Source organism: Saprolegnia diclina, assembly GCF_000281045.1.
Source record: "Saprolegnia diclina VS20 unplaced genomic scaffold supercont1.45, whole genome shotgun sequence".
NCBI lineage: Eukaryota > Oomycota > Saprolegniomycetes > Saprolegniales > Saprolegniaceae > Saprolegnia > Saprolegnia diclina.
In genome coordinates, this window is record NW_008246112.1 from 73566 (window position 1) to 96080 (window position 22515).

At 59.2% G+C, this 22515-nt stretch overlaps 12 protein-coding genes across 12 annotated transcripts; 3 read left to right on the top strand and 9 right to left on the bottom strand.

Annotated features, from left to right (window-relative positions):
• Positions 1-556: 556 nt before the first annotated feature.
• SDRG_11860 (alcohol dehydrogenase class-3 chain L) lies at positions 557-1868 on the top strand. The gene is made up of 3 exons (XM_008617914.1): positions 557-887; positions 938-1040; positions 1085-1868. Exons 1-3 carry the CDS (start codon positions 583-585, stop codon positions 1817-1819), a joined length of 1143 nt encoding a protein of 380 aa, XP_008616136.1. The 5' UTR covers positions 557-582; the 3' UTR covers positions 1820-1868.
• Positions 1869-2307: 439 nt separating this feature from the next.
• SDRG_11861 (hypothetical protein) lies at positions 2308-2838 on the bottom strand. Its single transcript, XM_008617915.1, has one exon. It carries the CDS (start codon positions 2782-2784, stop codon positions 2428-2430), a length of 357 nt encoding a protein of 118 aa, XP_008616137.1. The 5' UTR covers positions 2785-2838; the 3' UTR covers positions 2308-2427.
• A 467-nt stretch (positions 2839-3305) lies between these two features.
• On the bottom strand, positions 3306-3626 carry SDRG_11862 (hypothetical protein). The gene has a single exon (XM_008617916.1). It carries the CDS (start codon positions 3565-3567, stop codon positions 3352-3354), a length of 216 nt encoding a protein of 71 aa, XP_008616138.1. The 5' UTR covers positions 3568-3626; the 3' UTR covers positions 3306-3351.
• Positions 3627-3857: 231 nt separating this feature from the next.
• Positions 3858-4771, bottom strand: SDRG_11863 (hypothetical protein). Its single transcript, XM_008617917.1, has one exon. The coding sequence runs from the start codon at positions 4752-4754 to the stop codon at positions 3948-3950; it is 807 nt and encodes a 268-aa protein (XP_008616139.1). The 5' UTR covers positions 4755-4771; the 3' UTR covers positions 3858-3947.
• A 317-nt stretch (positions 4772-5088) lies between these two features.
• On the bottom strand, positions 5089-10430 carry SDRG_11864 (hypothetical protein). The gene is made up of 8 exons (XM_008617918.1): positions 9548-10430; positions 9394-9501; positions 8077-9342; positions 7619-8025; positions 6639-7575; positions 6490-6587; positions 6316-6439; positions 5089-6264 (listed from the first exon to the last, which is right to left on the bottom strand). Exons 1-8 carry the CDS (start codon positions 10382-10384, stop codon positions 5305-5307), a joined length of 4737 nt encoding a protein of 1578 aa, XP_008616140.1. The 5' UTR covers positions 10385-10430; the 3' UTR covers positions 5089-5304.
• Positions 10431-10838: 408 nt separating this feature from the next.
• On the top strand, positions 10839-11857 carry SDRG_11865 (hypothetical protein). Its single transcript, XM_008617919.1, has one exon. It carries the CDS (start codon positions 10862-10864, stop codon positions 11606-11608), a length of 747 nt encoding a protein of 248 aa, XP_008616141.1. The 5' UTR covers positions 10839-10861; the 3' UTR covers positions 11609-11857.
• A 359-nt stretch (positions 11858-12216) lies between these two features.
• On the bottom strand, positions 12217-13135 carry SDRG_11866 (hypothetical protein). The gene is made up of 5 exons (XM_008617920.1): positions 12990-13135; positions 12846-12938; positions 12734-12787; positions 12630-12689; positions 12217-12569 (listed from the first exon to the last, which is right to left on the bottom strand). The coding sequence occupies exons 1-5, from the start codon at positions 13113-13115 to the stop codon at positions 12264-12266; spliced, it is 639 nt and encodes a 212-aa protein (XP_008616142.1). The 5' UTR covers positions 13116-13135; the 3' UTR covers positions 12217-12263.
• Positions 13136-13849: 714 nt separating this feature from the next.
• On the bottom strand, positions 13850-15170 carry SDRG_11867 (hypothetical protein). The gene is made up of 7 exons (XM_008617921.1): positions 15052-15170; positions 14846-14993; positions 14694-14799; positions 14560-14645; positions 14416-14508; positions 14300-14367; positions 13850-14248 (listed from the first exon to the last, which is right to left on the bottom strand). The coding sequence occupies exons 1-7, from the start codon at positions 15122-15124 to the stop codon at positions 13884-13886; spliced, it is 939 nt and encodes a 312-aa protein (XP_008616143.1). The 5' UTR covers positions 15125-15170; the 3' UTR covers positions 13850-13883.
• A 297-nt stretch (positions 15171-15467) lies between these two features.
• Positions 15468-17432, top strand: SDRG_11868 (hypothetical protein). The gene is made up of 6 exons (XM_008617922.1): positions 15468-15573; positions 15623-15767; positions 15823-16096; positions 16146-16567; positions 16638-16801; positions 16865-17432. Exons 1-6 carry the CDS (start codon positions 15495-15497, stop codon positions 17344-17346), a joined length of 1566 nt encoding a protein of 521 aa, XP_008616144.1. The 5' UTR covers positions 15468-15494; the 3' UTR covers positions 17347-17432.
• A 530-nt stretch (positions 17433-17962) lies between these two features.
• SDRG_11869 (hypothetical protein) lies at positions 17963-19066 on the bottom strand. Its single transcript, XM_008617923.1, has 2 exons — positions 18500-19066; positions 17963-18453 (listed from the first exon to the last, which is right to left on the bottom strand). The coding sequence occupies exons 1-2, from the start codon at positions 19031-19033 to the stop codon at positions 18016-18018; spliced, it is 972 nt and encodes a 323-aa protein (XP_008616145.1). The 5' UTR covers positions 19034-19066; the 3' UTR covers positions 17963-18015.
• A 753-nt stretch (positions 19067-19819) lies between these two features.
• Positions 19820-20681, bottom strand: SDRG_11870 (hypothetical protein). Its single transcript, XM_008617924.1, has one exon. The coding sequence runs from the start codon at positions 20631-20633 to the stop codon at positions 19860-19862; it is 774 nt and encodes a 257-aa protein (XP_008616146.1). The 5' UTR covers positions 20634-20681; the 3' UTR covers positions 19820-19859.
• Positions 20682-20931: 250 nt separating this feature from the next.
• On the bottom strand, positions 20932-22500 carry SDRG_11871 (hypothetical protein). Its single transcript, XM_008617925.1, has one exon. The coding sequence runs from the start codon at positions 22489-22491 to the stop codon at positions 21037-21039; it is 1455 nt and encodes a 484-aa protein (XP_008616147.1). The 5' UTR covers positions 22492-22500; the 3' UTR covers positions 20932-21036.
• Positions 22501-22515: the final 15 nt, after the last annotated feature.

Here is a 22515-nt window from a genome sequence, read left to right on the forward strand (position 1 = left end):
TACTCGTGCACGGTACATGCGTGTATGCACAAGCAGCGGCGCGCGCCACGAGCCGTCCGAACGGTGCGCGCGACTTCGGTGGGCGCTCGCGTATGATTGCGTCGGCATGTCACGCGACCCGCCAACCTCGTAGACACGATCGGGACAGACCCCACGCCATCTTGATCGCTCTCTACTGCAGCTCGGGTGCTTGGGCGCCGCCGACGACACAGATGTCAAACGTGCCATTGATGCAGTCCTTCCGACGCCAGTAGTGCATCCGCTAGCAGTAGCACTTGCGCAGTCTTGGCCGCCACCAAGCGGAAAGGTTGATGGACTGTGAACCTTCGCGGAGCTTCGGACTTGACATGGCGGTGGATGCAAGTAACCGGAAGCGGGCCAATCAAAGTGCGGAAGCGTTGCGATCTTCAAGCAAATATTGTATGTGCCTGACCCACCCCCTCCTAAAACAAAAGAACGGCATCTTTGTATGTAGAGAGGGAGGGTACACGCGGGCGATGAGGGGGGAGGCCATAGCGTTTAAAAGAGAGGCGCAGGAGCTCATTTCCATTTTCATCCACGGACCAAGACCCGATCATCAACATGGCGCAACCGATCACGTGCAAGGCTGCTGTCTGCTGGGGCGCGAAGCAAGACTTTGTCATTGAAGACGTCATTGTCGGCGCGCCCGCCGCCGGCGAGGTGCGCATCAAGATCACGGCCACGGGCGTCTGCCACACGGACGAGTACACGCGGTCCGGCGCGGACCCGGAGGGCATCTTCCCGTGCATCATGGGCCATGAAGGCGCCGGCATCGTCGAGAGCGTCGGCGAAGGTGTCACGTCGCTCCAGGTCGGCGACCATGTCATTCCGTGCTACACGCCGCAGTGCCGCAACTGCAAGTTCTGGTACGACGCTCCTGCTGCATGATGAGATGTTCATGCTCGCCTATGCGTAGCAAGTCGAACAAGACCAACTTGTGCTCGATCATTCGCTCGACGCAGGGCAGCGGCCTCATGCCCAACGGCACGTCGCGCTTCACGTGCAAGCGCAACGGCGAGGTTGACGTCGCCTCTACATGTGCAAGCTCACCATCCGCATGTAGACCATCTACCACTTTATGGGCACGTCGACGTTCTCCGAGTACACGGTGCTGCCCGAGATCTCGGTCGCCAAGATTGACAAGACGGCGGCGCTCGATAAGGTCTGCCTCCTCGGCTGCGGCATCACGACCGGGTACGGCGCGGCCCTCAACACGATGAAGGTCGAGAAGGACTCGACGGTCGCTGTCTTTGGCATGGGCGCGGTCGGCCTCGCCGTCATCATGGGCTGCAAGGCCGCGGGCGCGCGCCGCATCATTGCCGTCGACATCAACCCCAAGAAGTTTGACATTGCGCGCGAGTTTGGCGCGACCGAGTGCGTCAACCCGCGCGACTACACGCAGCCGATCCAGCAGGTGCTGACCGAGTTGACGGTCGAAGATGGCTTTGGTGGCCTCGACTACACGTTCGAGTGCATTGGCCTCGCCGACACGATGCGCGCGGCCTTGGAGTGCTGCCACAAGGGCTGGGGCCAGAGCTGCATCATTGGCGTGGCTGCGTCCGGTGTTGAGATCGCGACACGCCCGTTCCAGCTCGTGACCGGTCGCCGCTGGGCCGGCTCGGCCTTTGGCGGCTTCAAGTCGCGCGACGGCGTCCCCGCGCTTGTCGACAAGTACCTCAAGCACGAGCTCAAGGTCGACGAGTTCATTACGCACCACTTTTCGCTCGCCGAGATCAACGAAGCGTTCCATGCCATGCACAGCGGCGACTGCATCCGCGCCATCATCCACTTTGAGTAAGCGAAGCTGCTCGAGCATCAACTACAAACACGACTTCATTGAATCAATATGTCGAATCGCGCCGCAGCAGGTCGGCGAAGGTGCAGCTACCATGGAGATGATGGCATACGAGGAGGCACGGAGGTCCTTGGAATGCTTGTACCTGGAGTACATGGCCGAGAGCGGAGTGTGCATCGGGGTCGGTCGTCGCTGGCGTGCGTCCGAGCGAGCCCACTGGAGAATGAAGTTGCGGCGATCGTCCATCATTTTGCCAGCACAAGCGCACCTACGGTTCGGATGTAAAATAGAGCAATGCATAGGGTGCGATGAAGTTGAGGGTCGCCGTCGGATCCATGAACCGCCGCCGGAGTCGGTCCCTACCCCTGGTTCCGACCAGCTCGGTGCGTCCATGCAGAGTGCGACAAGCTGGCTGCCGACCAAGTATGGCTGCGACGAGTGGTGGGTGCATGTTGCCGAGGTCCCGGCGCGGTGTCGTCCACATGGCCGTGTCTTGATCACATGCATCTTGGCACTTGGCATTGAAGGGATAGAAATCACAATCATGAGCACACATTAGCTCCAACACTACTTCCCGGGTCTATCCTTGCTCTTGGTCTCGGGCTACTTGCTCATGCGCTCGCTTCCACTTCCTTGATCTCGGTGCCGCTCTCGTCGACGGGCACGTCGATCGTCTGGGCTTGGCGATGCATCTTGGTCGGCGTGCTGTCGTCGTCGTTGTTGGCACGCTTGCGCTTATGGTCGTCGCTGGCCGGCGTCTCGTCGTCCGGCTTGGTCGTCCGCGCTCCATCGACATCTTCGTCGAGCGCTTCCGGCTCCATGTTGCCACCGTCGAGGAAGCCCATGCACGTGTCGAGCGCTTCCGTCAAGCTCGCGTCGCTGCCCATCGTCGTCGCCATCTCCTGGGCCAAGGTCGCAGCTGCCTCGGCGCTGATCGTCGTGTCGTGGAGGTTCAAGGGGCTCGCCATGGCTGCTGCTGCTGTCGTCTTCTTGGCTCGGAGGCAAGTTGGAAACTGAGGTGGCCACGGTGGCCGCGCGCAACCGCAATTTAATATCGCAATTACAGTTGCATACAAGAACCAAGGTATAAAATAAACGGAGTGCTAACCCTACACCGCAGAACACAATTCGCGCGCGAAAAATGACAGTTTCATCGTATTCGGGTACACCCCCTACGCTTCGAAATTCCAGACTAAAAAATACGGTTGGCCCATACCTTTTAAAGAGAGGTAGTCGAATGAAATGTGGCGTGTTTTTTATGACACGAGGCCAAGGGTGGGTCGGAAACAGCGGTCGTGGGCGACGTAGCGGGTCCGACGCGTGGTTTCGCGGAAGCACGGCCACCCTCTACCTTGCTTGCCTCCTTCCATCTTCCTTCATCTTCCTCCATCGTCCTACATGCTTCCGCGCTCCATGCTTCCGCCATGCGTCCATGCTCCCCATGTGTCCATCATTTGGATCTCGACCCTAGCCCTGGATGCAGTCGCCGTGCATATGTAACGAAGACGACGATCCACGGTTCATGACGAAGCGCATTACTCGTAACCTAGTCGGTTCAAGACGCGCGTCTCGGCTTCGGCCCGCGCAATCTCTTGGCGGAGCATGGCTTTGTGGAGCTGTCGCTTGAGGCGCTGGACCCGGCGAGCGGCCATCTCTTCGTCGTCCTCGTCGCTGCTGCTACTGTCGTCGCTGCAGATGGCGTCGTCTTGCGCAGGCAGCACGAAGCGTTCGTCGGGCGTTGGCTCTGTCATGGCAATCGATGCGACTGGAAGCTGGCGGGTTGAAGAATGACCGCGTTGGCGGCTAGAACGACTAGGGTTGCGGTTGCGAAACAGTTACTAACCGTTCAATTCGTAGCCGTTACGGCTTGGTCGACCAGGTATTCTTTGCGAGATATCGAACGAAGAACAGATATTGCGCGCGCAATATCGCACGTGCAATGAGCCCGCTGCAATATGCAATATATCGACGCTCGATGATCCCAATCCCGGGTACGTAACTCAAAGTGGAGCGAGAGACAACCAACATGGACATGCAAGTCTGACGAAGAAGGCTAGACATGCCACGCAGGATTGAATGAAGAAGAAGGACGATGATGCATGAGCCCATGTATGGAACGGACGTAGTAGACTTAGGCGGCTTGGACGTGTTGAGCAACAAGCAAGGCGGCCTTCTGGCACTTCAAGACATACGTGTCGACTTGGGTGCGCGCAATCTCCTTGCGAAGCTGCGCCTTGAGAAGCTTGCGGCGAAGTTTCTTGGTGGACCACGCCTTGCAGATGCGCTTGGCTTCCCGCGATGACTCTGTCTCCTCGTTCTCAGACGGGCGTCGTTTTCCGAGCGTCGCACTGCTTGTTGGGGGCGCAGGGATCGCCGTCGGGCTCGCAGCGCGCGTGATCTCGGGCTCTGCGGGTCGACTTGGGACCGCTCTCTTCCGCGACTCGGACGCCATTGTCGTCGCCAACGCGCTGCTTGCCTTCTTCATCTTGGCACCTGGCGCTTCAGCCGCGGTCTTGGCCTTGTAGAACCCGTGCTTGTGCGGTGTGGGACGAGCAAAGCTCGGATTCTCGGTCGCCATAGCTTTGGCCTTGGGATACATGGGCCGCGGGCTAAAGAAGGACGGTCGCACGTCCCATCGATCACCGAGCGATTGACGCGGTCGCTTCCCGGCCGCCGATGTCACAAGCACCACGTCGAGTATCGGTGACGGCGTCCGAGGGGTCGCAGGTCGAAGCTGCGGGTTGATCTTGCACGGGTCGTTCGCATTGCGCTCGTCGGGTTCGTCGAGCTCGGTGCTTGGATTTGGTCGATCGTCCCCATCCTCGTCCTCGTCCTCATCATGCTCATCGTCGCTTCGGGCGTCGACGACCATGGGGCGCTCCGGCGAGCTGGCGGCGCTGCTGCTAGCGCTACTGCTCCGACTGCTGCTGCTGCTCATGTGTGCGCGACTTGGCAAATTGGCAACTGATCTCGTCGGCGTCGCGCGCCAAGAGCAGCATACTTTGATTCATATCAACGCCACCGATCCCTACCCCTACCCGTTTCCCAGGACCACTTGGTGTTTGTATACCCGACTTGGCCGCAGGATTTTGAAACGGCCACGAAACACTGTTTCGATCGCATCCACTGTACTACTGTCGGCAATCAACCGACAACTATGTCCACAAGGACAGCTATACCACCAGTGTATTTTTGTCCTTTGTGTACACATCTTTGTAAAAGGTACGGAGCTACAGTAGTTAGCAGCGTCAATACTACGAGGTGTCTCGTGGCGGCGGTGATGTAAATACCTTGAGCCACGCCGGTTCGTATCAATTTATCAACTCACTCGAGGGTAGGGTTGCGACACCTAAAGGACTACACAGCCATCCATTGGCACTCGGCGACGTTTACTGGGGTAGTACAGTCGCAGTGGACGTGTCAGCTGGTCTGTTGACCATACATCTCTAGACGGATATCGCATTACATATCATCTCTACATCATCGAGCTAGTCCGTCATGGCAACGTCGTTATGGGCATCGACAAACAGTGGGAGGCCGTAGCACACAGCGGCTAGGCCATTGAGCGACTGCAGTTTGCACTCACGTCGCGCGATCACCAGTGCGGTCGCTAACGACGTCTCGCCACCAAACCACTCGTTCAACAGCTTGAGACTGAGCCGGTCAATGTCGCGGTCGGTCACGTCCCATAGCATACCGACGACCGCGCGGCTGTTGGCGGCCAAGTAGCTGAGAAGCATGCCTTCCGGGAGGTAGATGCCTTCTTGCTTGAGGCGACCGCTGCTGCAGCCCAAGAGAAGCGCGACGCTGGCTTTCGACCACCCCGCAAGCACGTCCCGATGGAGGAATACCTCGCCCGAGCCGTGCCCCGAGTAAATGAACACGTCGCTCTCTTGAACATACGTGGCCATGCGACTGGCGGTATCGTCGTGCGGGCCAAAGACGCCATGCCACTGCCACGCGCTCGCCGCTTGGTCCAAGAACGGTCGCAGCACATTCTCCGTCGCTACCAAGTCGCCCGACGGGTTGATCATGTACCGGACGCTGAGCTTGGAGACAGCAGCGTCGACCGGCGACAAGATTGAACGCAGGTTTGGCATGCGGCTCACGGCCATGTCGCAGCAAATGCCGAGGCCTTCCCACGGAAACGCATGCACCTTTTCATCGCAGACGAGGATCGTTGGCCCAGGTGTGTCGGCCGATGCGTGCACTGGGAATCGAACCGCCGCCAAGTTGATGCGCGGTACGATCGACCGGAGGCCCGCGAGGGCCACGTCCCGAGTCAGCTTGTGTTGCTGCAGCGCGTAGAGCACTGACACGAGCAGTTCGTCTTGGACCAAGGAGAGCGTTGCGACTTGCGCGCGGACCGAGGCCACGGCCGCGACGACGGCCTCTGGCAACACCGCCGGTCGACTGAGAAAGAGACTGGCGTAGTGCCCAAGTTTGGTCTAGTACACAGTGTCGACATGTCCCATACAAGACGTCGAGAGTCGGAGTACCATGGCTTTCTCGAGCAAAAGGTGCAGCTGCTTGTCGAGATGATTGCGCTGGTGCCACCACTGCTTCTTTTGCGTCGCCGACCACGCGTGCGCTTCGTCGGCAGTGTGCCCCGACAACGTCTCACTACGTATCATCATCGTACCGCCAACCTGCGTCATCGACGATATACATACTTGGAGGCAGCAATGATCTTGTGTAGCCCCGAGAGAAAGCTCTCCATCGGGAAAACGCTCTTGGGCAGTGCGACGGTGACGGGCACCGCGCCATTGCGCTACCATCCACCTCGTCAGCTTCACTCTATAGCAAACAAGAGGCGTCGTACCTGGAGGCGGTGCAGCACAAGCTCCTTGGACGACGTCAGCGAGAGACACACAACGTTCCAGTTGGCCGGGATCTCGGACGAGACGAACGCGGTCTGGAAGGCGTCCGTCTGCATTTGAAAAAACTCGGGCGGCGCCATGTTCTCGGGCTTGGATGCGTCGTGTTTGCCTTCACTCTTGTCGCATTTGTCAACGCGGACGCCAGACGCTTGCAAGAGCGTCATGTTCCACAGCAGTTTGCGCTGCATGGCAACCTCCGTGTGCTTGGCCGTCTCGATGAGCGCCAGCGTCAAGTCGCGACACACCACATGCAGCAACTGCGGCCGATACCGCATATGCACAACCAGACACCACGCTTCGCGGAGCGCTTGGATGCTCTGGGAGAGGAGGTCGAGGCGCTTCCCGTCGTCGTACGTGAGCGCACGATGGTAGACGGCGAGGCCCACCGCGTGGAGGCACCGCGCCTTCTCGACATCGCACATGCTGAGTTTGAGAGCTTTTTGAAAGGCCGTGATTGCGTCGTCGGGAAACGCCGACTTGGTCTTGTCAAAGTAGTAGGCACCGACAGCGTTGGACGCGAGTTTGCGGTAACTGCGCCCGACGATGTAGATGAGCCGCTTCTGCGACTGGTAGTACGGAATGATGCGGTGCTTCGAGAGCTTGTACGCCTTCTGCGCCGGGCCGTAGACGCTCTGGACATGGAGCATATCGCCTTCAAAGAGGTCTTCGTTGCACGCTTGCGCCATCCACGCATCGTCGAGTTGCAGCGTTGCATCCTGTGGGATCGGCAGCAGCTTGGCGAGCGCGGACTGCGCCACCGTCAAGTTGTGGCGCTGGAGCTCCAGGCGCGCGCTGACGAGCGCGACTTGCCGCGTGCACACAAGCCGTGGGTGCAGACCAAACGCCAGCGCTTGGGCCCGACGCAAGTACACGAGCGACCTAGTCCACAGGTCAGGCGACGCAAAGCCGACAGGAAACGTACTTGGCCGGTGCGCCGAGCTTGGCATGCACGTCACCGAGGGCCGAGAGAACCGTGAGCGTATCGTGGAGTACGCGCCATCCGTTGGCATCGTAGCTTTGAAAATGCATTTTGCCCGGCGCGGCCAGTGGCGGCAGCAAAATCGTATCGAGTCCGAGGTACTGGACGTGCTGGAAGCAGAGGTGGAGCGCTGTTTTGAGCGCATCGGCCGCGTCTTCGTACCGTCCTTTGGCAGCGTACGCCGACGCGAGTGCGACCTGCACACAACGCGACTCGGTCAAGCCTTTCGACTTCGAGCGCGGCGACTGGTCTTGGAGAGAGTGGAGGAGTCGCAGGGCGCCGTCCACGTCGCCCGTGCTCTGCATCGCCGCGGCCTTCTCCCACGGTTCGCGCTCGCTTGACAGTCGTCGCTACAGTAGTTTAGTTGATACGACAGACTATAGTACAGCGTCGAGACGTACGTGGAAGGAGCTCCACCCGAGCACGTGGCAGGCACCGAGGAGCGCATTGTGATACGGGTTCTCGTCGTCGTTTGTCGGGCTACCAGCTTGCGTGTACCCGGCGACCGCACTCTCGAGGTCGGGGCGAATCGCATCAAACGGTATGGGGCACTCGACCGATGCGTAGGCGGAGCTGATGATGCGCTCGAGCCGCCATATCGCCCGCCAGCCCGCTAATATCGGCGTCGTGTCGTTGGCGACGGCTTGTAGCAACGTATCCAGCGAGGTGAGCCATCGCGCAGCGTCCCGATGCACGTAAAAGTCGGCGAGGGCACGTGTCCGCTGCTGTAAGAGCGCGTCGACACGCGACGTGGCGACCAATGCGTGGAGGTCGAGCGCCGCGTCGAGTCGCTCGAGCGTTGTGGCGCAGGCTTCGCGGCGCAAGTGCCGAAGCCACTTGGTCGTTTGCCTGTGCACTTGGTCGCGCAATGGCGTCGCCACGGGTGGGGACGCCTGCAGCAGACGCGTCATTGAGTCGACCATGGTGACGCGCGGCGCGTCAAAGAGCACGTGCAGGTACTTGTCGACATGGGATGCGTCGACGCGCACGGCGGTCTCGAGCGACGTTATCGCCAAGTCGAGTTTGTGCATCTTGTGGTACGCGGCGCCAAGGACCGCGTGGAGCTTGTCGCTGTGCGGCGAGGCGAGCACGCCGAGTTGGACGACTGCTTGGTACTGTTCTTGCTTGAACCACTGGACGGCGGCGGCCAAAGCGTCCGAGCCGACGGCAGAGAACGCCGCCACCGCGTCTGGCGTGGGCGACGGTAGAGAGACCGCCGTGTACAGAGCGATCGCGCGCTCCATGTAGCCGAGGAGCGTCATGGGCGCGTCGATGGCCATGCGCATGCACATGCGAAGACAGTAGAGCTCTTCCTGCACGAGCCGGTCGCGATCCGCTGCCGACTTGCTCCCTTGCCGTAGCCGCGTCGTCCATTCGAGCAGCCGTGGGTAGGCCAACGTGCCTTGGGACACGAGGCGCCGCTTGAGGCAGCGCAGGGCAATGGGCAGCATGGCCAACGGCAGGTCGCTCCCGAGGCTCTCCAGCAGACTGTCGATCGCACTGGTTTGATCGAGGAGCGCGAGTAGTCCGAGCCAGCGCGAGTCGGATGGTACGAGGTTGAGACGCACGTAGGCCAAGGTCGCTGGCACACCCGGGTGCGACGGCTCAACGACGACCCAGTGCTCGAGCCACTGCAGTAGGATCGGCCAGCTCGTGGCTTCGTCCGCCTACAAAAAAATGCTATGCTCCAAACCGAGAAGTCGACAGGATGTGCATACCGCCGCCTGCTGGGCCAGCAAGGTGTGCCAGAGGGACGTCATTTCAGCGTACAACGGCGATGGTGACTGCTGCGCATATTTCTTGAAGAGGACGCCGGTGCGATGGAGCTATCTATGGTGTAAGCGCGCGGCAGGAAGGAGAGAGGAAGGGTACCTGCTGAAGAAACATTGGCCATGGCCCACCCGTGTAGGCCAAGCAGCGGAGGCCGTGCGTGCGCAAGTGCAAGACGGTACCGGCGTCGTTCGTGGACGCCTTCTCGAGGCCCGTCGCGCATTTCCAAAGAAGACGGTACGCCATGTCCCATGTTGTTTTCGTCAGGCGCGAGGGGGCGAGGTCGTGGAGGACGAGGATGGCGACTTTACCTTGATGGAGCTGCATCTGAAGGCAGACGACGAGGAGCTTCTCCATGAACGGGGGTAGCGTGGACGGCAAGTCGTAGAACTTGCGCTGGAGCGCGACCCAGTCAAAGTCGTCGTCGTTGGAGGTGGATGGCACAAGGAACTGGACGCTGGTCAAGACGAGTCGAAGATGGTAGTGCATGAGGAGGCGGCAATACTCATGCAAGCCGCTGGGTAGCGGGAGTGCGGCCACGTCGAGCAGCTTCCTGGCGAGCTGCAAATGCATGTTCTCCCACGTAAACGGCTGCTTGAAGCTGACCTTGTCGCGGTTGAGGTTGATGACAAGGAGGCTCGCGAGCACGAGGAGCGAGAGGTCTTGCGACGCTTGTAGCGCGAGCTGGATGCCCTGCAAGCACAGGCTCGGCGACTTGTCAATGGCCACGTTCTTGGCGCCCGGCGTGGGGGTGGCGACCGCGTCCGACGTCTTGCGCTGGAGCAAAAGCGTCGACAGCTTGGCGTGCTCGGGAAAGGTCTTGGGCTTGAGGAGCAGGAAGAGCTCGAGCGCATGGAGCCCATGCTTGGACGACGTCGATGGAGATGGAGCTGCTGGAGCCTTCTCCACATGGCGCAGTGTCTTGACGACGGCTTCCATGACCACGTCCGCAGCCGGCCTCTTCCGTGGACCCGCGGCAAACTTGGAAATGATTCAAATATTGTCCGGATAATGTTATTCAAACGGACTTCGATACAAACTGTAGTACTTGTTTCTTGTATGCAGTGATTCGTAGTTCGAAGTGTCTGTCTCGTCCATCCGGATACGCCCGCCGCTGAGGCGAAGGGTCAGATTTGTGCTGGATTCTCCTGCGGAATGCCGAGCCCGTGAAGGCCCAGGCCTCCTCACACCTCGCGAGGAGTCGTTCTATCGCACCTTGCGCTTTGTATATTGATATGAACTGATGTCTCATGACGAGAAGAGCGGTGCCAAGGAGGACGTTCGATCCGTTCGATACTGGCGTCTGCATACTGAATCCAAGTACTTTTCTAATTCGGCAAAGAATCGATCCTTTCGAATATTCGATCTTTTGACCAATGGCATCGACGCATTCCGCTTTCGAAGCTCCGAGCCAGCATGGGGAACGATGGGGGTGTCATCGCGGTCAAGCGCAAGTTCATGCGCCATGGCCAGCACAAGCAGCGCGACGAGCAAGCTGACCAGCGCACGCTACGCGCGAAGCGCACGACCATGTGCGCCTTGACGGACGAGCCGCTGGCCGCGCCGATCGTGGCCGACAAGCTCGGCAACCTCTTCAACAAGGCGTCGCTCCTCGAACGTCTCCTCGAGCGCACACTGCCGCCGGAGCTGAGCTACATCCGGTCGATGAAGGACCTTGTCAACTGCAAGTTTTACGCCGACGAGACGTCGGGCCTTCGCCACTGCCCGATCACGCTGCAGGCCTTCAACGGCAAGCACCCGTTCATCGTCCAGAAAAAGTGTGGCTGTGTCCTCTCGGAGAAGGCGCTCAAGGAAGTCAAGTCCCCCGAGTGCCTCATGTGCGGCGCGCCGGCGCGCGAGAAGGACCGCATGGCGCTGCTCTTGCCCGAGGAAAAGGCCATCGAGGTCATGCTCACGCTCCACAAAAAGGACGATGGCAAGGTGACAGCCGCCGCTCCCGCGCTCAAGCGCAAGCGCGACGACAATGCACCGAACGCGCCCAAGTCCAAGGTCCGCGCCGTGAGCGAGGCCCTCGATGCAGTCCAGGCCGAGAAGGAGAAGAGCGCAGTGTTCGCCTCGCTCTTCTCGGGCGAAAAGTCATCCCAAAAGTCGGCCAACGACCTTTTGATGACCGTCGGTGGCATGCGCTACACGCTCTCCTAGCCATCGTGTATACTTCCTCTTCTGCAAACTAACTAACGCTTCATGACCGTGAAAGCTCCACTGTCGCAGCGACACGCCTTCTCCTCCGACTCCAACACAACTCGGCACGTATCTGTCATCGCTCAAGCCGATGGCGAGGCCTGACGCGCTCCTTCCAACCGCAAGAGCCAACCACGTGGCCCGGCACTGTCCTCTGTCGCTGACTGTCGTGCAGCCCGACAGATCCACGACAGTATTCCCACCGTCTGCTGCGTCTCTGGACTTGGCTTGGCTTGCTGGGTCGGCGTCTCTTCCGGCCGGGCGACCGGCGGCAGCCAACCACACGGTTGCAGGCTATCAGAACTGGAGCTGTCGACAGATATTGCCCGGTTTACTAGAGAAGGTACTCTGGTTACGACCAATCTGGTAGTCGTCTAGATGAACGAGATAACTTACTCTTCCTTTCACCGTCCTCTGCGACGCATTTACTGCTCCAGTCTCCAGTGTACCCGTCCTCGGTCAGTGCATGTCGCTACTACATATGCAGCCTGCCAACAAGGAGCTCTAGGCCCATGATGGGCCCGAGGCAGCATAGGGGCCAACACGCCGCATGGCGCCTCAGTATGACACAGCCGACCAATTGTACACAGTGTATGCAAATGAGACGACTCGTCGACTAAGCGTGGTGGCCCACGGCCGACGTGTTCCAGCCCTTGCGCTGCATCTCGAGGAGCTGCTCGTCGAGCGCTTCGGCGAGCTGCGTCGTGGCGTTCATGATTTGCACCAGCGACTTGCGCACTTGATCGGGCTGTTGCGGTACGTGGCGGCGCAATGCACCCAAGTCGTTGCAACTGCCCGAGGCTTCCATGCGCGTCGTGGTTACGAGCCGCCGATACTCCCGTTCAAAGACGTCGAGGTCCAGGACGCTGAAGCGGGCGTCGCCACTTCGCTGCGAGCCAATCGCATACTGCCCATGGGGATCCTACCATGTGACGTTGGAGGCATGCACGTCGGGAAGACAAAAGCGATGCTGACTGTCGACCTGCACAAGCGAATAGATGCGGTCCGTGCCGAGGTACTTGGTCCGCGCGTTGGCTTGCTCCTATGCCTCGTGTGTTATATTAGATCCTTGCAGTCATATCCTACAATCTTGGTGATAAGCCGGTCCTTGATCTGCTCGTGCTCGAGGTGTAGCTGCTCCTAAACGCAAATGACTGAGCACCCAACGCCGTTTTGTCAACTGCGGTCGTTGGAGTACGGCAAACGCCATGTCATCGAGCTTCTTCTTGGCGGCCGACCGCCGCAAGTAGGCTTGGGACGCCGCTTGGTGCTCGGCCGCCCGTGCCAGCGTCTACGTACCGTAAGATCTAAGAGCTGAAGCTAATCAAAGTGCAAAGTGAACCATGTGCCGCCGGAGCTTGGAGAAGCAGGCCGACTCGGGCCGCGTAACGCTGGTGGGTAGTGGTGTGCGCGCGATGGTGCTAGCGGTCATGGGCCGGCGGGCGACGATCGTCGGCGCGTTCTCCATCGTCTGCGCGCCGAACACCATAAGATTGGCAAGTCGTTTTATAACTGAAGAGGGTCCACGTCTGCTTGAGAGATCAGAGTACAAAGCCAGCGTTGAACCTGCGTCATGCTACATCTCTTGTACTGGCATCCGACAAGATACGCTCGTTTGACGCAGGATCGCACCATGACGCTACGTAAGAAGCGTCGGCATGGAGCCCGAGGACGCCACACGTCTCGTTCATTTGTCTGTGGAACCCGAGCTATCCTTTGTCGCCTGTCCCACCTCAACACCCCTCAATATTCAATCGATCGACACTACATATGCTTGTTGTTTGTTGTAGCGAGTTGGTATCGGTGTTGAGACCACGTAGCGCCGTCCATGGGGCGCTGTCGGCGCTACACGGTTGCGCTACCGGCAAACAAAGACAGTCTATTGACGTTCTGTCTCGTACATCAAAGCCCTAGGCGAGCCGGCTGCCAATTTCACCAGCAGCGATCGTCGAGACGTGACGCCTGCCACTCACTGCCTGCCACTCACTGCCTGCCACTCTCGTCGTGGAGCAGGACGCTGCTGCCACAAGGTGCTTTTGCCGACAGAGCCACCGTCCAGGTCTTGACTCGGAATCGTCAACCTTGGCCGCGGTGGGGAGCTGGCGGTCGGAGGGTAGGGGTGGTTCGACCCGCCCTGTGCAACGCTACTACGCTCCTTCCACGTAACTAGTACGTTGGTGGGTCACAGCGCAATAACAACAATAGAATGAATAGGCATAGTAGCGCCGTCGCTATCTTAGTAGGACGCCGACCGATGCCACACTTTGACAGTGCTGTCGATCGACGCAGTTAGTAGTATATCTTCAGTCGGATGGCTCACGACGGACCGGACGGGCTTGTCGCCGTGCGCGACAAACGAGCGCGACGCATCGTGGGCGTGGAGCATGTCCCAGATAAGCACGCGGCCGTCTTCCGAGCCGCTTAGGATACGCGCGTCGTCGTACGTAAAGCCGCACTCGACGCCGTAGGACGAGAGCGCATGGCCTTCGAATGCATTGAGCTCCGTGCCCGAGGCCGCTTCAAACAAGACGACACGCTTGGCGAGCGTCGACGCCACGATGCAATTGAGGTCGCTCGAGAGCTGCAAACTCACGATAGGACCTAGTACACAGTCGAATCGGACTGGTGGACGATATGCGCCATGGGACGCACTGTGCAGGTTGTCTTGGGTGAGGAGGCCGGCGCGGAGGTCGTAGCTGCGCACGTAGCCATCGACACACCTACATGACGCGCCATGCTGTTTGTACCAGAGAGTCGTATCGAAATACCCTGTGATGAGCTCATGGTCGGTGATTTTGACGCTGGTGACGCTGTCCTTGAAATGGTCGAGGATTTGGATCGGGGCAAATGAGTTCCGCGACCTAGCAGTACGACGATGGCACTGAGAAGAGCATGCAACGAAGCAGACGTACCGCATGTCCCAGAGACGCACGGTGCTGTCGTACGAGGCGCTGGCGACGACCGAGCAGTCGTCGTTGTACTCGACGGCATTGACGCTCTAGAGATATGTTCTTCGGCAAACGATCCTCCAACGCAGTGGGCGTACGTGGCTATGGCCGTCGAGCTTGCGAACGACCTTGCCCGTGGCCACGTCCCACTGGAAGATGGCCTTGTCGCGGCCACAGGATACAAATTTGGCATTGTCGTGCTCGCTACCCGCTGCTGAGCCCAGGCGCCGACGATAGAGAGGAGACGTACATGGCCACATCGCGCACCTCGTAGCCGTGCAGACCCGTGTACGACTTGACGAGGAACGCCGACTCGGGCCCCTCGAGGCCATCACGGTGCGGGTTCCAGAGCTTGATCGTGCGGTCGTTGCCGCAGCTCATGCAGTACGTGCCCTTGTCTAGTTGACGTCGCGGGCATGAGCGCCATGCTCCTACTCAAAGATGCGAGCGTAGTACCGTTGAAGCGGACGGCGATGACCGGGCCCACATGGCCGCGCAGGACGCGCGTGCACTCGTACGCTGGTGGCATGCTGTGCGCTGCTCGATCCCAACGGTGCACTACACTATATCAAGTCACCTTAAATCGTGTGTGTCACTAATTGTGCACCTTGAATCGTGTGCAATAGCCACTAAAATAGTGTGATTTCGGGTACTCACCATTAGGAATGAACCAGCGAAGCGCTAGCCTTTCTGAGGGCGCTGCATGGACTGTTTGCTAGGTGCGATGCTCGGAGGACGCCTTGCAGCTCGTGGTCGCGGCGAGGGCAGCGAGGTCAATACCTCTGAAAATGCATGTTACCGCGCAACTCACGGGTCCAGGCTGGCCTTTACACCGCAATTGACCTCTCAAACTTGATGCATCAAAACGAAGTCCGATTCTGAATATTCGCCAACGCAGCATGGACGCGCTCCTCGGCGATACGCATGTGTGGGCGACGATCCTCGGCTACGTCCAGCGCCACGACGTTGCCATGATGGGTACGCCATTCTCGCTCTCTACCTCACGCCCAACCGCATGCGCATCTAGCCTGCGTGAACAAGACGTGGTCCAAGGCCGTGGCGCGGCCGCAGGTGTGGGAAGTGCTGGCGCAGGCGCCGCGCGGCCCGTTCCTCGCGTCCTGCTTTCGCCGCGCCTCGTCGTACGCGTACCGCGAGACTGATGTGCCGGCGCCGTACGTAGCCATCCGACGGCTACCTCGTGATGGCTCATGGAGCAATCTGACCTAGGAATGTCAATCGCCGCGGCGCGCCGCCAACGATCCGCGGCTGTCTCCTGAGCGACCGCTCGACGCTCAAAGATTACATCAACGAGCTCCGCGCCATGTACTACGAGACGCAGAACCTCGCCAAGACGCCCGTGTACCTCGCGGTGCCGGACGCCCTCTACGATGACGCGGCCAGTGTTCGGACCGACCGCCCGTTCACGCGTGACGAGTGGCGCCGCGCGGCCTTCCAGTCGGTCGCGCTCATTCAGAGTCCGAGCAGCCCGCTTGCGACACACGTACACGCTCCCAACCCCGCTTTGCGTTTTCAATTGAGGATGCAACTAGGTGCTTACCGGCACGATCCTGCATGACACGGCCTTCTTCTACCTCTGGCACCTCAAGGAAGCTCGGATCGTTGCGACCATCTACCATGCGCTCGCCACGTGCTTTGACACGTGTGCGAAGATGCTCGTCATTGGTGCTTCCGACGGCACGGTCAAGACGTGGGACCTGGCGGCCGCCGTGACCGCGAAAACGACATCGCCTGTCCGCGGATTGGCCCCGACATCGACCCTCGCACCGCGCTCGCACATTGGCCTCGCGCCGTTCCTACCGACGCGCGCCAACCAGCGGCACAAGCCCGTCAAAGTCCAAGTCGACGTGAGCGAAGGCTCGTTTGTGTTTGTGGCTGCCACGTACGAAAAAGGCGACGTGTCGGTGTGGAATGCGACCAAGGCCGAGCTCACGACGTCGCTCTCGGTCGACAGGTATCGATTTACCGACCTCGAACGATTTTTCTGGATTTTTTCTGATTTGTTTCTGAATTTTTGCGCATAGTATCCACAAGTCGACGCTGCCACGGGCCGCCCGGACGCCCGCGCCGCAAGTCACAAGCCTCATGCTCTTCCGCAACACGCTTGTGTGCGGCACGTCGGTCGGCCTCGTTCGGGTCTTTGATACGCGCGACGCACGGCTGAGCCACCGCATCAGTGGCCACCCCGGTACGTTGCACCCTAACCCTCTGGGCTCCAATCAGAAATGGGATCTATATTGCCGTGTATTAGATGCAATTGTCAAGACACTGACGCGCGGCCGCGTGCTCTGGAGTGCCGGTCGGGACGGTTCGGTGCGCTGGTGGGGCGGCAAGTCACCCAAGGTCCTCCCCAAGTCGCTCCTCTGCGAAGGCCCCGTGTCCCATCTCGAGATGGACGAGTCGGTGGTTGTCGCGGCGTATGGCACCAAGGGCATGCAGGCGTGGGACGTGCGCACGCAGCAGCCGCTCACCACCTTTGGCGCGACCGACGGCGTCGATTCCGTCGTGTTTGACAAGCGGAAGCTCGTGAGTCTCTCGCCGCAAGGTGTCGTGCACGTCTGGCGTTGGTTTGGCTTGTACCCGGTCCACACCTTCCCGACGCAGCATGTGTACACGGCGGTCGCTCATGACGAACGCCACCTCGTGCTGGGGACCACCGACGGCGCTGCCGTGCTCTACCGCATGGAAGGTATTCCGTCCAAGAAGCCGCCGGGTGCCCTCTACGACTACTAGCTTAATAGATCGATTGACGATATACTCCAATATAAAAATGACAACCTCGACACGGCCCAGCATTTTGTGTAAGCCGCCCTCTGTCCGCTACTGGTGCTGTCTCAACGGTGTCTGTCTGAAGACAATCATATATGACGGCGTCAATAGCCCCCAGTCATTGATGTGTCGTGTCCAGCTGGACGGTGATGACGGTCATGACGAGGACTGACACTGTTCCAGCGGTGCTTGGTGCCCACTGGATAGTTCGTAGTCAGAATATCCAGTCAATGGAATAGCGGAAAACACGTTCATTATCGGATACTGGTGCGGTATCCAACTCGTTGGATAGCAGTGGATCATCAAGGCGTGGTGTGACGCAGCTGTGTTTTGGGGTACAGGACACTGGACGCTGGTAGTGTCGTGTTGCGATCTCCTCGTCGGACGCCCATGGTTGACGCCGAGCGAGGGATGTAGGTGTACGTGGTGGTATCACGACGTTGCACGCGCGCAATGACACCGGCCGGCGTCCCAAGGACTTCGCAGGAGGTCATCGTTGTCGGCGGTGGCCCCGACGACGACGAGTCTCGGTTGCCCATATTGCCAAAGCCAATTATAGACTGTACTCTTTTGCACAGCTGCAAAGTATAGAGTATCGAGTTGATACTAGGAAAAGGAATCCACGTTATTCGGCTAAAAATGACGTCCCGTGTCGGGTTTGAACTCGGGTTCGGGCTTGGACTCGTCCTTCTTTGTGAGCAGATGCTCGAGGCGCCGCGCTTCGTCCATGTTGCCGGCCTTGTAGTGCATCTGCATCTGGTCGCGGAGTCGCTGCTGCTCGCGCATGTGCTCAATCTTGCTGCGGTCCATGGTCTGCATAATGAGCGCAAACTCCTTCTTGTTCGCGTCGGCGCGCTGGCGCATGCGCTCGGCATACGCCGTCTCCTCTTCTTCCTTGGCACTCGGCTTGTGTCGCTTGGCGCGCTTGGCCTGCTCCTTGGCAAACTTGCGCTGCTCGTACTTTTCAACGTCGTAGTACTTCTCATGGGGCAACGTCGCGGTGTTGTAGTCCTCCATGTAGTCGCGGAAGTGGTCCATGGCCTCGTACTTGGGGCCGTTAAAGTCGGGGATCTACATGGAGTTATAAACCTGGGCGATCACAGAGTCCATGGCGTACCTTTTTAACGTCGCGTAGCCAGGCCTGGAACGACACAGCCTTGGCGTGGAAGTCGGTCTCGCGCAGAATACCATACTTGCCATACTCGTTCTGGTTGATGGCAAGGGATGAGGATGCTTTCTTCTTGTGACTCTTCTTGCTTTTCTTGCTCTTCTTGTCCTTCTTGCTCTTCTTGGACGACGCCTTCTTGGACGAACGACGGCGACGACGCGCATCGTCCGAGTCGCTGCTGCTCGCGCTGTCGCTGCTGTCGCTTTCGCTGCTGCTGCTATAGTCAGCCGCCTTGCGTGTCGCTCGCTTGTCGCTCGTCTTCTTGGACGTCTTGCTGTCGCTGTCGTTGCTACGACTGCGACGACGCTCGCGGCTAGCACTGCGCTGGCGGCGGCGCGACCGCTCGGCACTGGGGCTGCGGCTACGACGCCGGCGGTCTGGGCTGCGGCTCTGGCGGCGGTCTGCGCTTCGTCGCCGCGTCTGGTCTGGGCTGCGCCGGCGGTCACGGCTGCGGCTGCGGTGCGATGGTCGCCGGTCGCTCATTTCGATGGATGGGCCGTATCCGGAACACACGCTGGTTGGGATCGAAACAGTGTATTGTACGGATATCACACGCCACCCAGCAAACAGTGTCTTTCACAGAAATAAACACTGTTTCCGGCTACTGCAAAGCAGTGTTCTCACTGGCGCCTCTTGTGCCCGATCCAGTGCTCGTACCTCGAACGAAAGACTCGGTGATACGTTGCTAGCCGTCCCTACAACGTATTGGCGAGACGGTGCATGTCTCGGTGGAGCCCGGCACGACTCCAAGGACCGTCAAACCGTGATCTGCACGCCGAGACAGACTCGGTCCCGACTCGTACTTGAAGTGAAGGTATCAGTACTTGTCGAGGAGGACTGGGTGAGAATAATGCGTTTGAAAACGACGGTCGGGAATGAAAGTGTGATCCATACACTTGCGTAAGGACGTGTTTCACGTTATCTTCACTGAAGACTCTGCATTTCATTTTTGAAAAAAGAGGCAACTCGAGTTGAAGTGAACGTTCGGAGACCAGCGCCTAAGTAGAGACCATCTTTCGCAGCGCCCATCACACGACCAAAGTGGTTGCCACGGTGGGGCTCGAGCTGGGGGCCGTCTGTTCATAATGAACCGAGTCGTGTCAGAAGCTAAAGAAGCGTCGTGGTTCCTTGTGCACTGTGTACTGTATCTACAACGGCATACACTTACGTAAAGGTTATGGGCTTGATAACTCGGTGCTTATTGAGGGTGTGTCCAGTGTACATGAAGACAAGCTGTTAGGAAGAAGGAGCGTTGCGTCGTCAACACGCCACGTAAGGACAGAGCAAATGCATAGTATTACTGAGTTACTTAGACGGAACGCGTGTTACCTTCACATTGAGGCAGCCGACAGACAACGACGCAGCAAAACCGACGCGTGCAACCGGTCAAGAGCTGCAGCAGCGGTTGCCGCGTGAGTAGCACTAGGTACCAGAGACCGACGACGACGAGCAGCAGCGAGAGCGGACCCAAATCCCAGCGCCACGCCGGAACGAATGCAATTTGAAGCACCGCTTCTGGTACGACGTCCAGGTGCATGACCACGGCGCGAAGCACATCAAAGCCAGCAATGAAGTTCTGAGCGACCGACCAGACAGCGAGTGCGAGCCAGACGCTCGCGAGACAGGCGAGGGCCGTGCGCACGACCAGTAGATAGCCAACGAGCCGCAAGACGCCGGCGGTCGATGCGTCGTCAATGAGTCGGGGTTGCATGTGCTCGGCGCACAAGTACGTACTTGCATCGTCATCTTCGTGCAGCGGAATGCGCTGGGACGTCAAGCACACGTGGTTGTGGAAACGGACGTCGACCTTGAGCCAAGCAAACAGCCACATATGGTAGCGCATCACGACATTGTCGACGCCATCGTACGCCAGCAAAAGGCGAGGGCCATCGACCATCACCGCGCAGAGGGCGAGGAGCCCGAGAAGACAGACGCCGACGCATGTCCAGACGACGTGGGCAAGAACGCACAGCAGCGTCGTGTACGTAAGCAGCTCGCAAGGCCAGAAGAGTAGGTGCCAGAGCGAGAAGATCGAGCGCGGTCGGCCGCCCACTTGGGTGTCTGGTGGCAGCAGTGTGGCCATCAGCAATGGGATATCTCTGGACACAGAACGAACGGAAGCTGGTCGCTGGTGCAAGCGGCAAGTGCGACATGCCGCCATGGCGCGTTTGGATTGGTTCAAGAGGAATGTTGGTGGAGGAATGATGGTTTTCACTCGGTGAAACGTGGCACGACCAGAGACGCCGCCAAGTGCAATCGCCAGCAACGTGATGCTGACCCAGTGTCTGAAGCATTCGACGACTATAGCATGTAGTCGGCTAGTCGACTTATGCGACGCACGCGTCCACCCGGCGTTTAATGTGAAGTGTGCGCTCGATACAGAATGTCCATGTACGGTTGCTGTTGGTTTCAGCAAGGACGCACAAAATAATTAGGCGGTACGGTATTTCATCTACCCCAAGTACTGTACAAAATGAGATAATCGCTTACTGCAGTGGAATGGCATATCGGAGGTGCGGCGCACTCTCCGAGGCGAGGGGTGCGTCGACATCAAAGAGGCGCCACGTCTTGATATCCAGTAGCACCGTCTTGGTCGTCCGCGGCAGACGCAGTGTGAGCACGCCGTTGATGGCCGCCGAGACGCGATCAATGCAGTAGACACCGTCGAGGACCCAGCCTTCTTGGGCAAAGTGGTAGTAGGCTGTCACGTACAAGAGGTGCGACCGCACTCCACTCTCGGCTCGACCGTGGTAGCGCACTCGCTGGACCAGGTACGTACCAAACAATAGTGCGAGCGTGAGCCCGATGAGCCCCGTGACGCGCTTGGGGTCTCCGATGTGCACGATGCCGCTGTCACAAACGAGCTGCATGTCGATGATTGGCGCGGTGCAGGACCGTCGCAGACTCGCCGAGTGCTGGACGGGCGACACCAGTGACCAGATCGCCGACGCGGCCCAGACAAGCACACTGCTCGGCGTTGCATACAGCGGCGTATACTGCTGGGTTAGGACGGAAAAAGTGTCGTTGAGAATGAAGACAAGCCATGTCGTTTCGCCCGCCGCCATGATCGTCGAGAACCACGACTGCGGTATCGCGACTATGTAATAAAAGCCATTGGTCTCGGCCAAGTCGAGCTTGGCGGTCGATAGAAGACAGATGGCCGTGATACTGCGCAGGAAAATGAGCGGGCGGCCAATCCAAACCAAGCCCGTGACACGGTTGACGACGAGCATATTCTTGCCTTCAATGTGGCCGCGACTACCGATAATGTAGCCGCAAGCGAGCGACACGACAAAGAAGAGGACGCCCGAGACGTAGAGGAGCACGCAGCGGGCGTAGTAGGCCACGTTGATGGGCAGCTCGAGCGGGTTGATGGGTCCTTTGTGCACAGCGTTGCGGCCCGAGAGCGCAGTGATGGTTCCATACACACCGTGAAAGGTCACCACTTCCCGCACGCCATCGAGCCACTCGAGAAGGTAAAGATACCCAAACACGTGAAACCCAACGTCGTTCGGGTCCAAGACCAAGGCCGGCACGAGCGCTGTCGTCGTACGGTTTCTTTGAACAAACTGAATCAGTACGAGGGGCAGCTCGTTGGCGAAGTACTTTGCGACGGCCGTCGACGCCCTCGCCATCGCGATACGTTCGTCCAGCGTATAGCGCACGTGTAGAAACACGGTGGTCGCCTCCAAAAACGTGCGACACGGCGTCGACGCCGCCAGCGTCATCTCATCACACGAGCGTGTGACGTTGACGTCCGGCCCGACTGCCAAGAGCGCGATACAGCCCATGACCGCGTCGACGCTCAGCGTGTCCTCCATGTTGACCGAGCAAGCGCCTTGATTGGTGTAGAACATGCATACGCTTTCGGACGGCGGTTGCGTCGGACAGAGAAGGTCCCCGCCGACATGCCCGTTCACGCCCCAGGCTGCTGGCGCCATGCTCAGGTCGATAAGACCACCGCC

Coding starts and splice junctions, on each gene's coding strand:
- SDRG_11860 (XM_008617914.1), top strand. CDS start 583: ATGGCGCAACCGATCACGTGCAAGGCTGCTGTCTGCTGGGGCGCGAAG. Junction 888..937: donor TGCCGCAACTGCAAGTTCTG/GTACGACGCTCC, acceptor GCCTATGCGTAG/CAAGTCGAACAAGACCAACT. Junction 1,041..1,084: donor CGTGCAAGCGCAACGGCGAG/GTTGACGTCGCC, acceptor ATCCGCATGTAG/ACCATCTACCACTTTATGGG.
- SDRG_11861 (XM_008617915.1), bottom strand. CDS start 2,784: ATGGCGAGCCCCTTGAACCTCCACGACACGACGATCAGCGCCGAGGCA.
- SDRG_11862 (XM_008617916.1), bottom strand. CDS start 3,567: ATGACAGAGCCAACGCCCGACGAACGCTTCGTGCTGCCTGCGCAAGAC.
- SDRG_11863 (XM_008617917.1), bottom strand. CDS start 4,754: ATGAGCAGCAGCAGCAGTCGGAGCAGTAGCGCTAGCAGCAGCGCCGCC.
- SDRG_11864 (XM_008617918.1), bottom strand. CDS start 10,384: ATGGAAGCCGTCGTCAAGACACTGCGCCATGTGGAGAAGGCTCCAGCA. Junction 8,026..8,076: donor TCGGGTGGAGCTCCTTCCAC/GTACGTCTCGAC, acceptor AAACTACTGTAG/CGACGACTGTCAAGCGAGCG. Junction 6,588..6,638: donor TTGTGCTGCACCGCCTCCAG/GTACGACGCCTC, acceptor GGTGGATGGTAG/CGCAATGGCGCGGTGCCCGT.
- SDRG_11865 (XM_008617919.1), top strand. CDS start 10,862: ATGGGGAACGATGGGGGTGTCATCGCGGTCAAGCGCAAGTTCATGCGC.
- SDRG_11866 (XM_008617920.1), bottom strand. CDS start 13,115: ATGGAGAACGCGCCGACGATCGTCGCCCGCCGGCCCATGACCGCTAGC. Junction 12,788..12,845: donor TCGATGACATGGCGTTTGCC/GTACTCCAACGA, acceptor ATTTGCGTTTAG/GAGCAGCTACACCTCGAGCA. Junction 12,570..12,629: donor GCATCTATTCGCTTGTGCAG/GTCGACAGTCAG, acceptor GTCACATGGTAG/GATCCCCATGGGCAGTATGC.
- SDRG_11867 (XM_008617921.1), bottom strand. CDS start 15,124: ATGCCACCAGCGTACGAGTGCACGCGCGTCCTGCGCGGCCATGTGGGC. Junction 14,994..15,051: donor CATCGCCGTCCGCTTCAACG/GTACTACGCTCG, acceptor GACGTCAACTAG/ACAAGGGCACGTACTGCATG. Junction 14,646..14,693: donor AGCTCGACGGCCATAGCCAC/GTACGCCCACTG, acceptor ACATATCTCTAG/AGCGTCAATGCCGTCGAGTA.
- SDRG_11868 (XM_008617922.1), top strand. CDS start 15,495: ATGGACGCGCTCCTCGGCGATACGCATGTGTGGGCGACGATCCTCGGC. Junction 15,574..15,622: donor CCACGACGTTGCCATGATGG/GTACGCCATTCT, acceptor ATGCGCATCTAG/CCTGCGTGAACAAGACGTGG. Junction 16,802..16,864: donor CCGCATCAGTGGCCACCCCG/GTACGTTGCACC, acceptor GCCGTGTATTAG/ATGCAATTGTCAAGACACTG.
- SDRG_11869 (XM_008617923.1), bottom strand. CDS start 19,033: ATGAGCGACCGGCGACCATCGCACCGCAGCCGCAGCCGTGACCGCCGG. Junction 18,454..18,499: donor GGCTACGCGACGTTAAAAAG/GTACGCCATGGA, acceptor AACTCCATGTAG/ATCCCCGACTTTAACGGCCC.
- SDRG_11870 (XM_008617924.1), bottom strand. CDS start 20,633: ATGGCCACACTGCTGCCACCAGACACCCAAGTGGGCGGCCGACCGCGC.
- SDRG_11871 (XM_008617925.1), bottom strand. CDS start 22,491: ATGGCGCCAGCAGCCTGGGGCGTGAACGGGCATGTCGGCGGGGACCTT.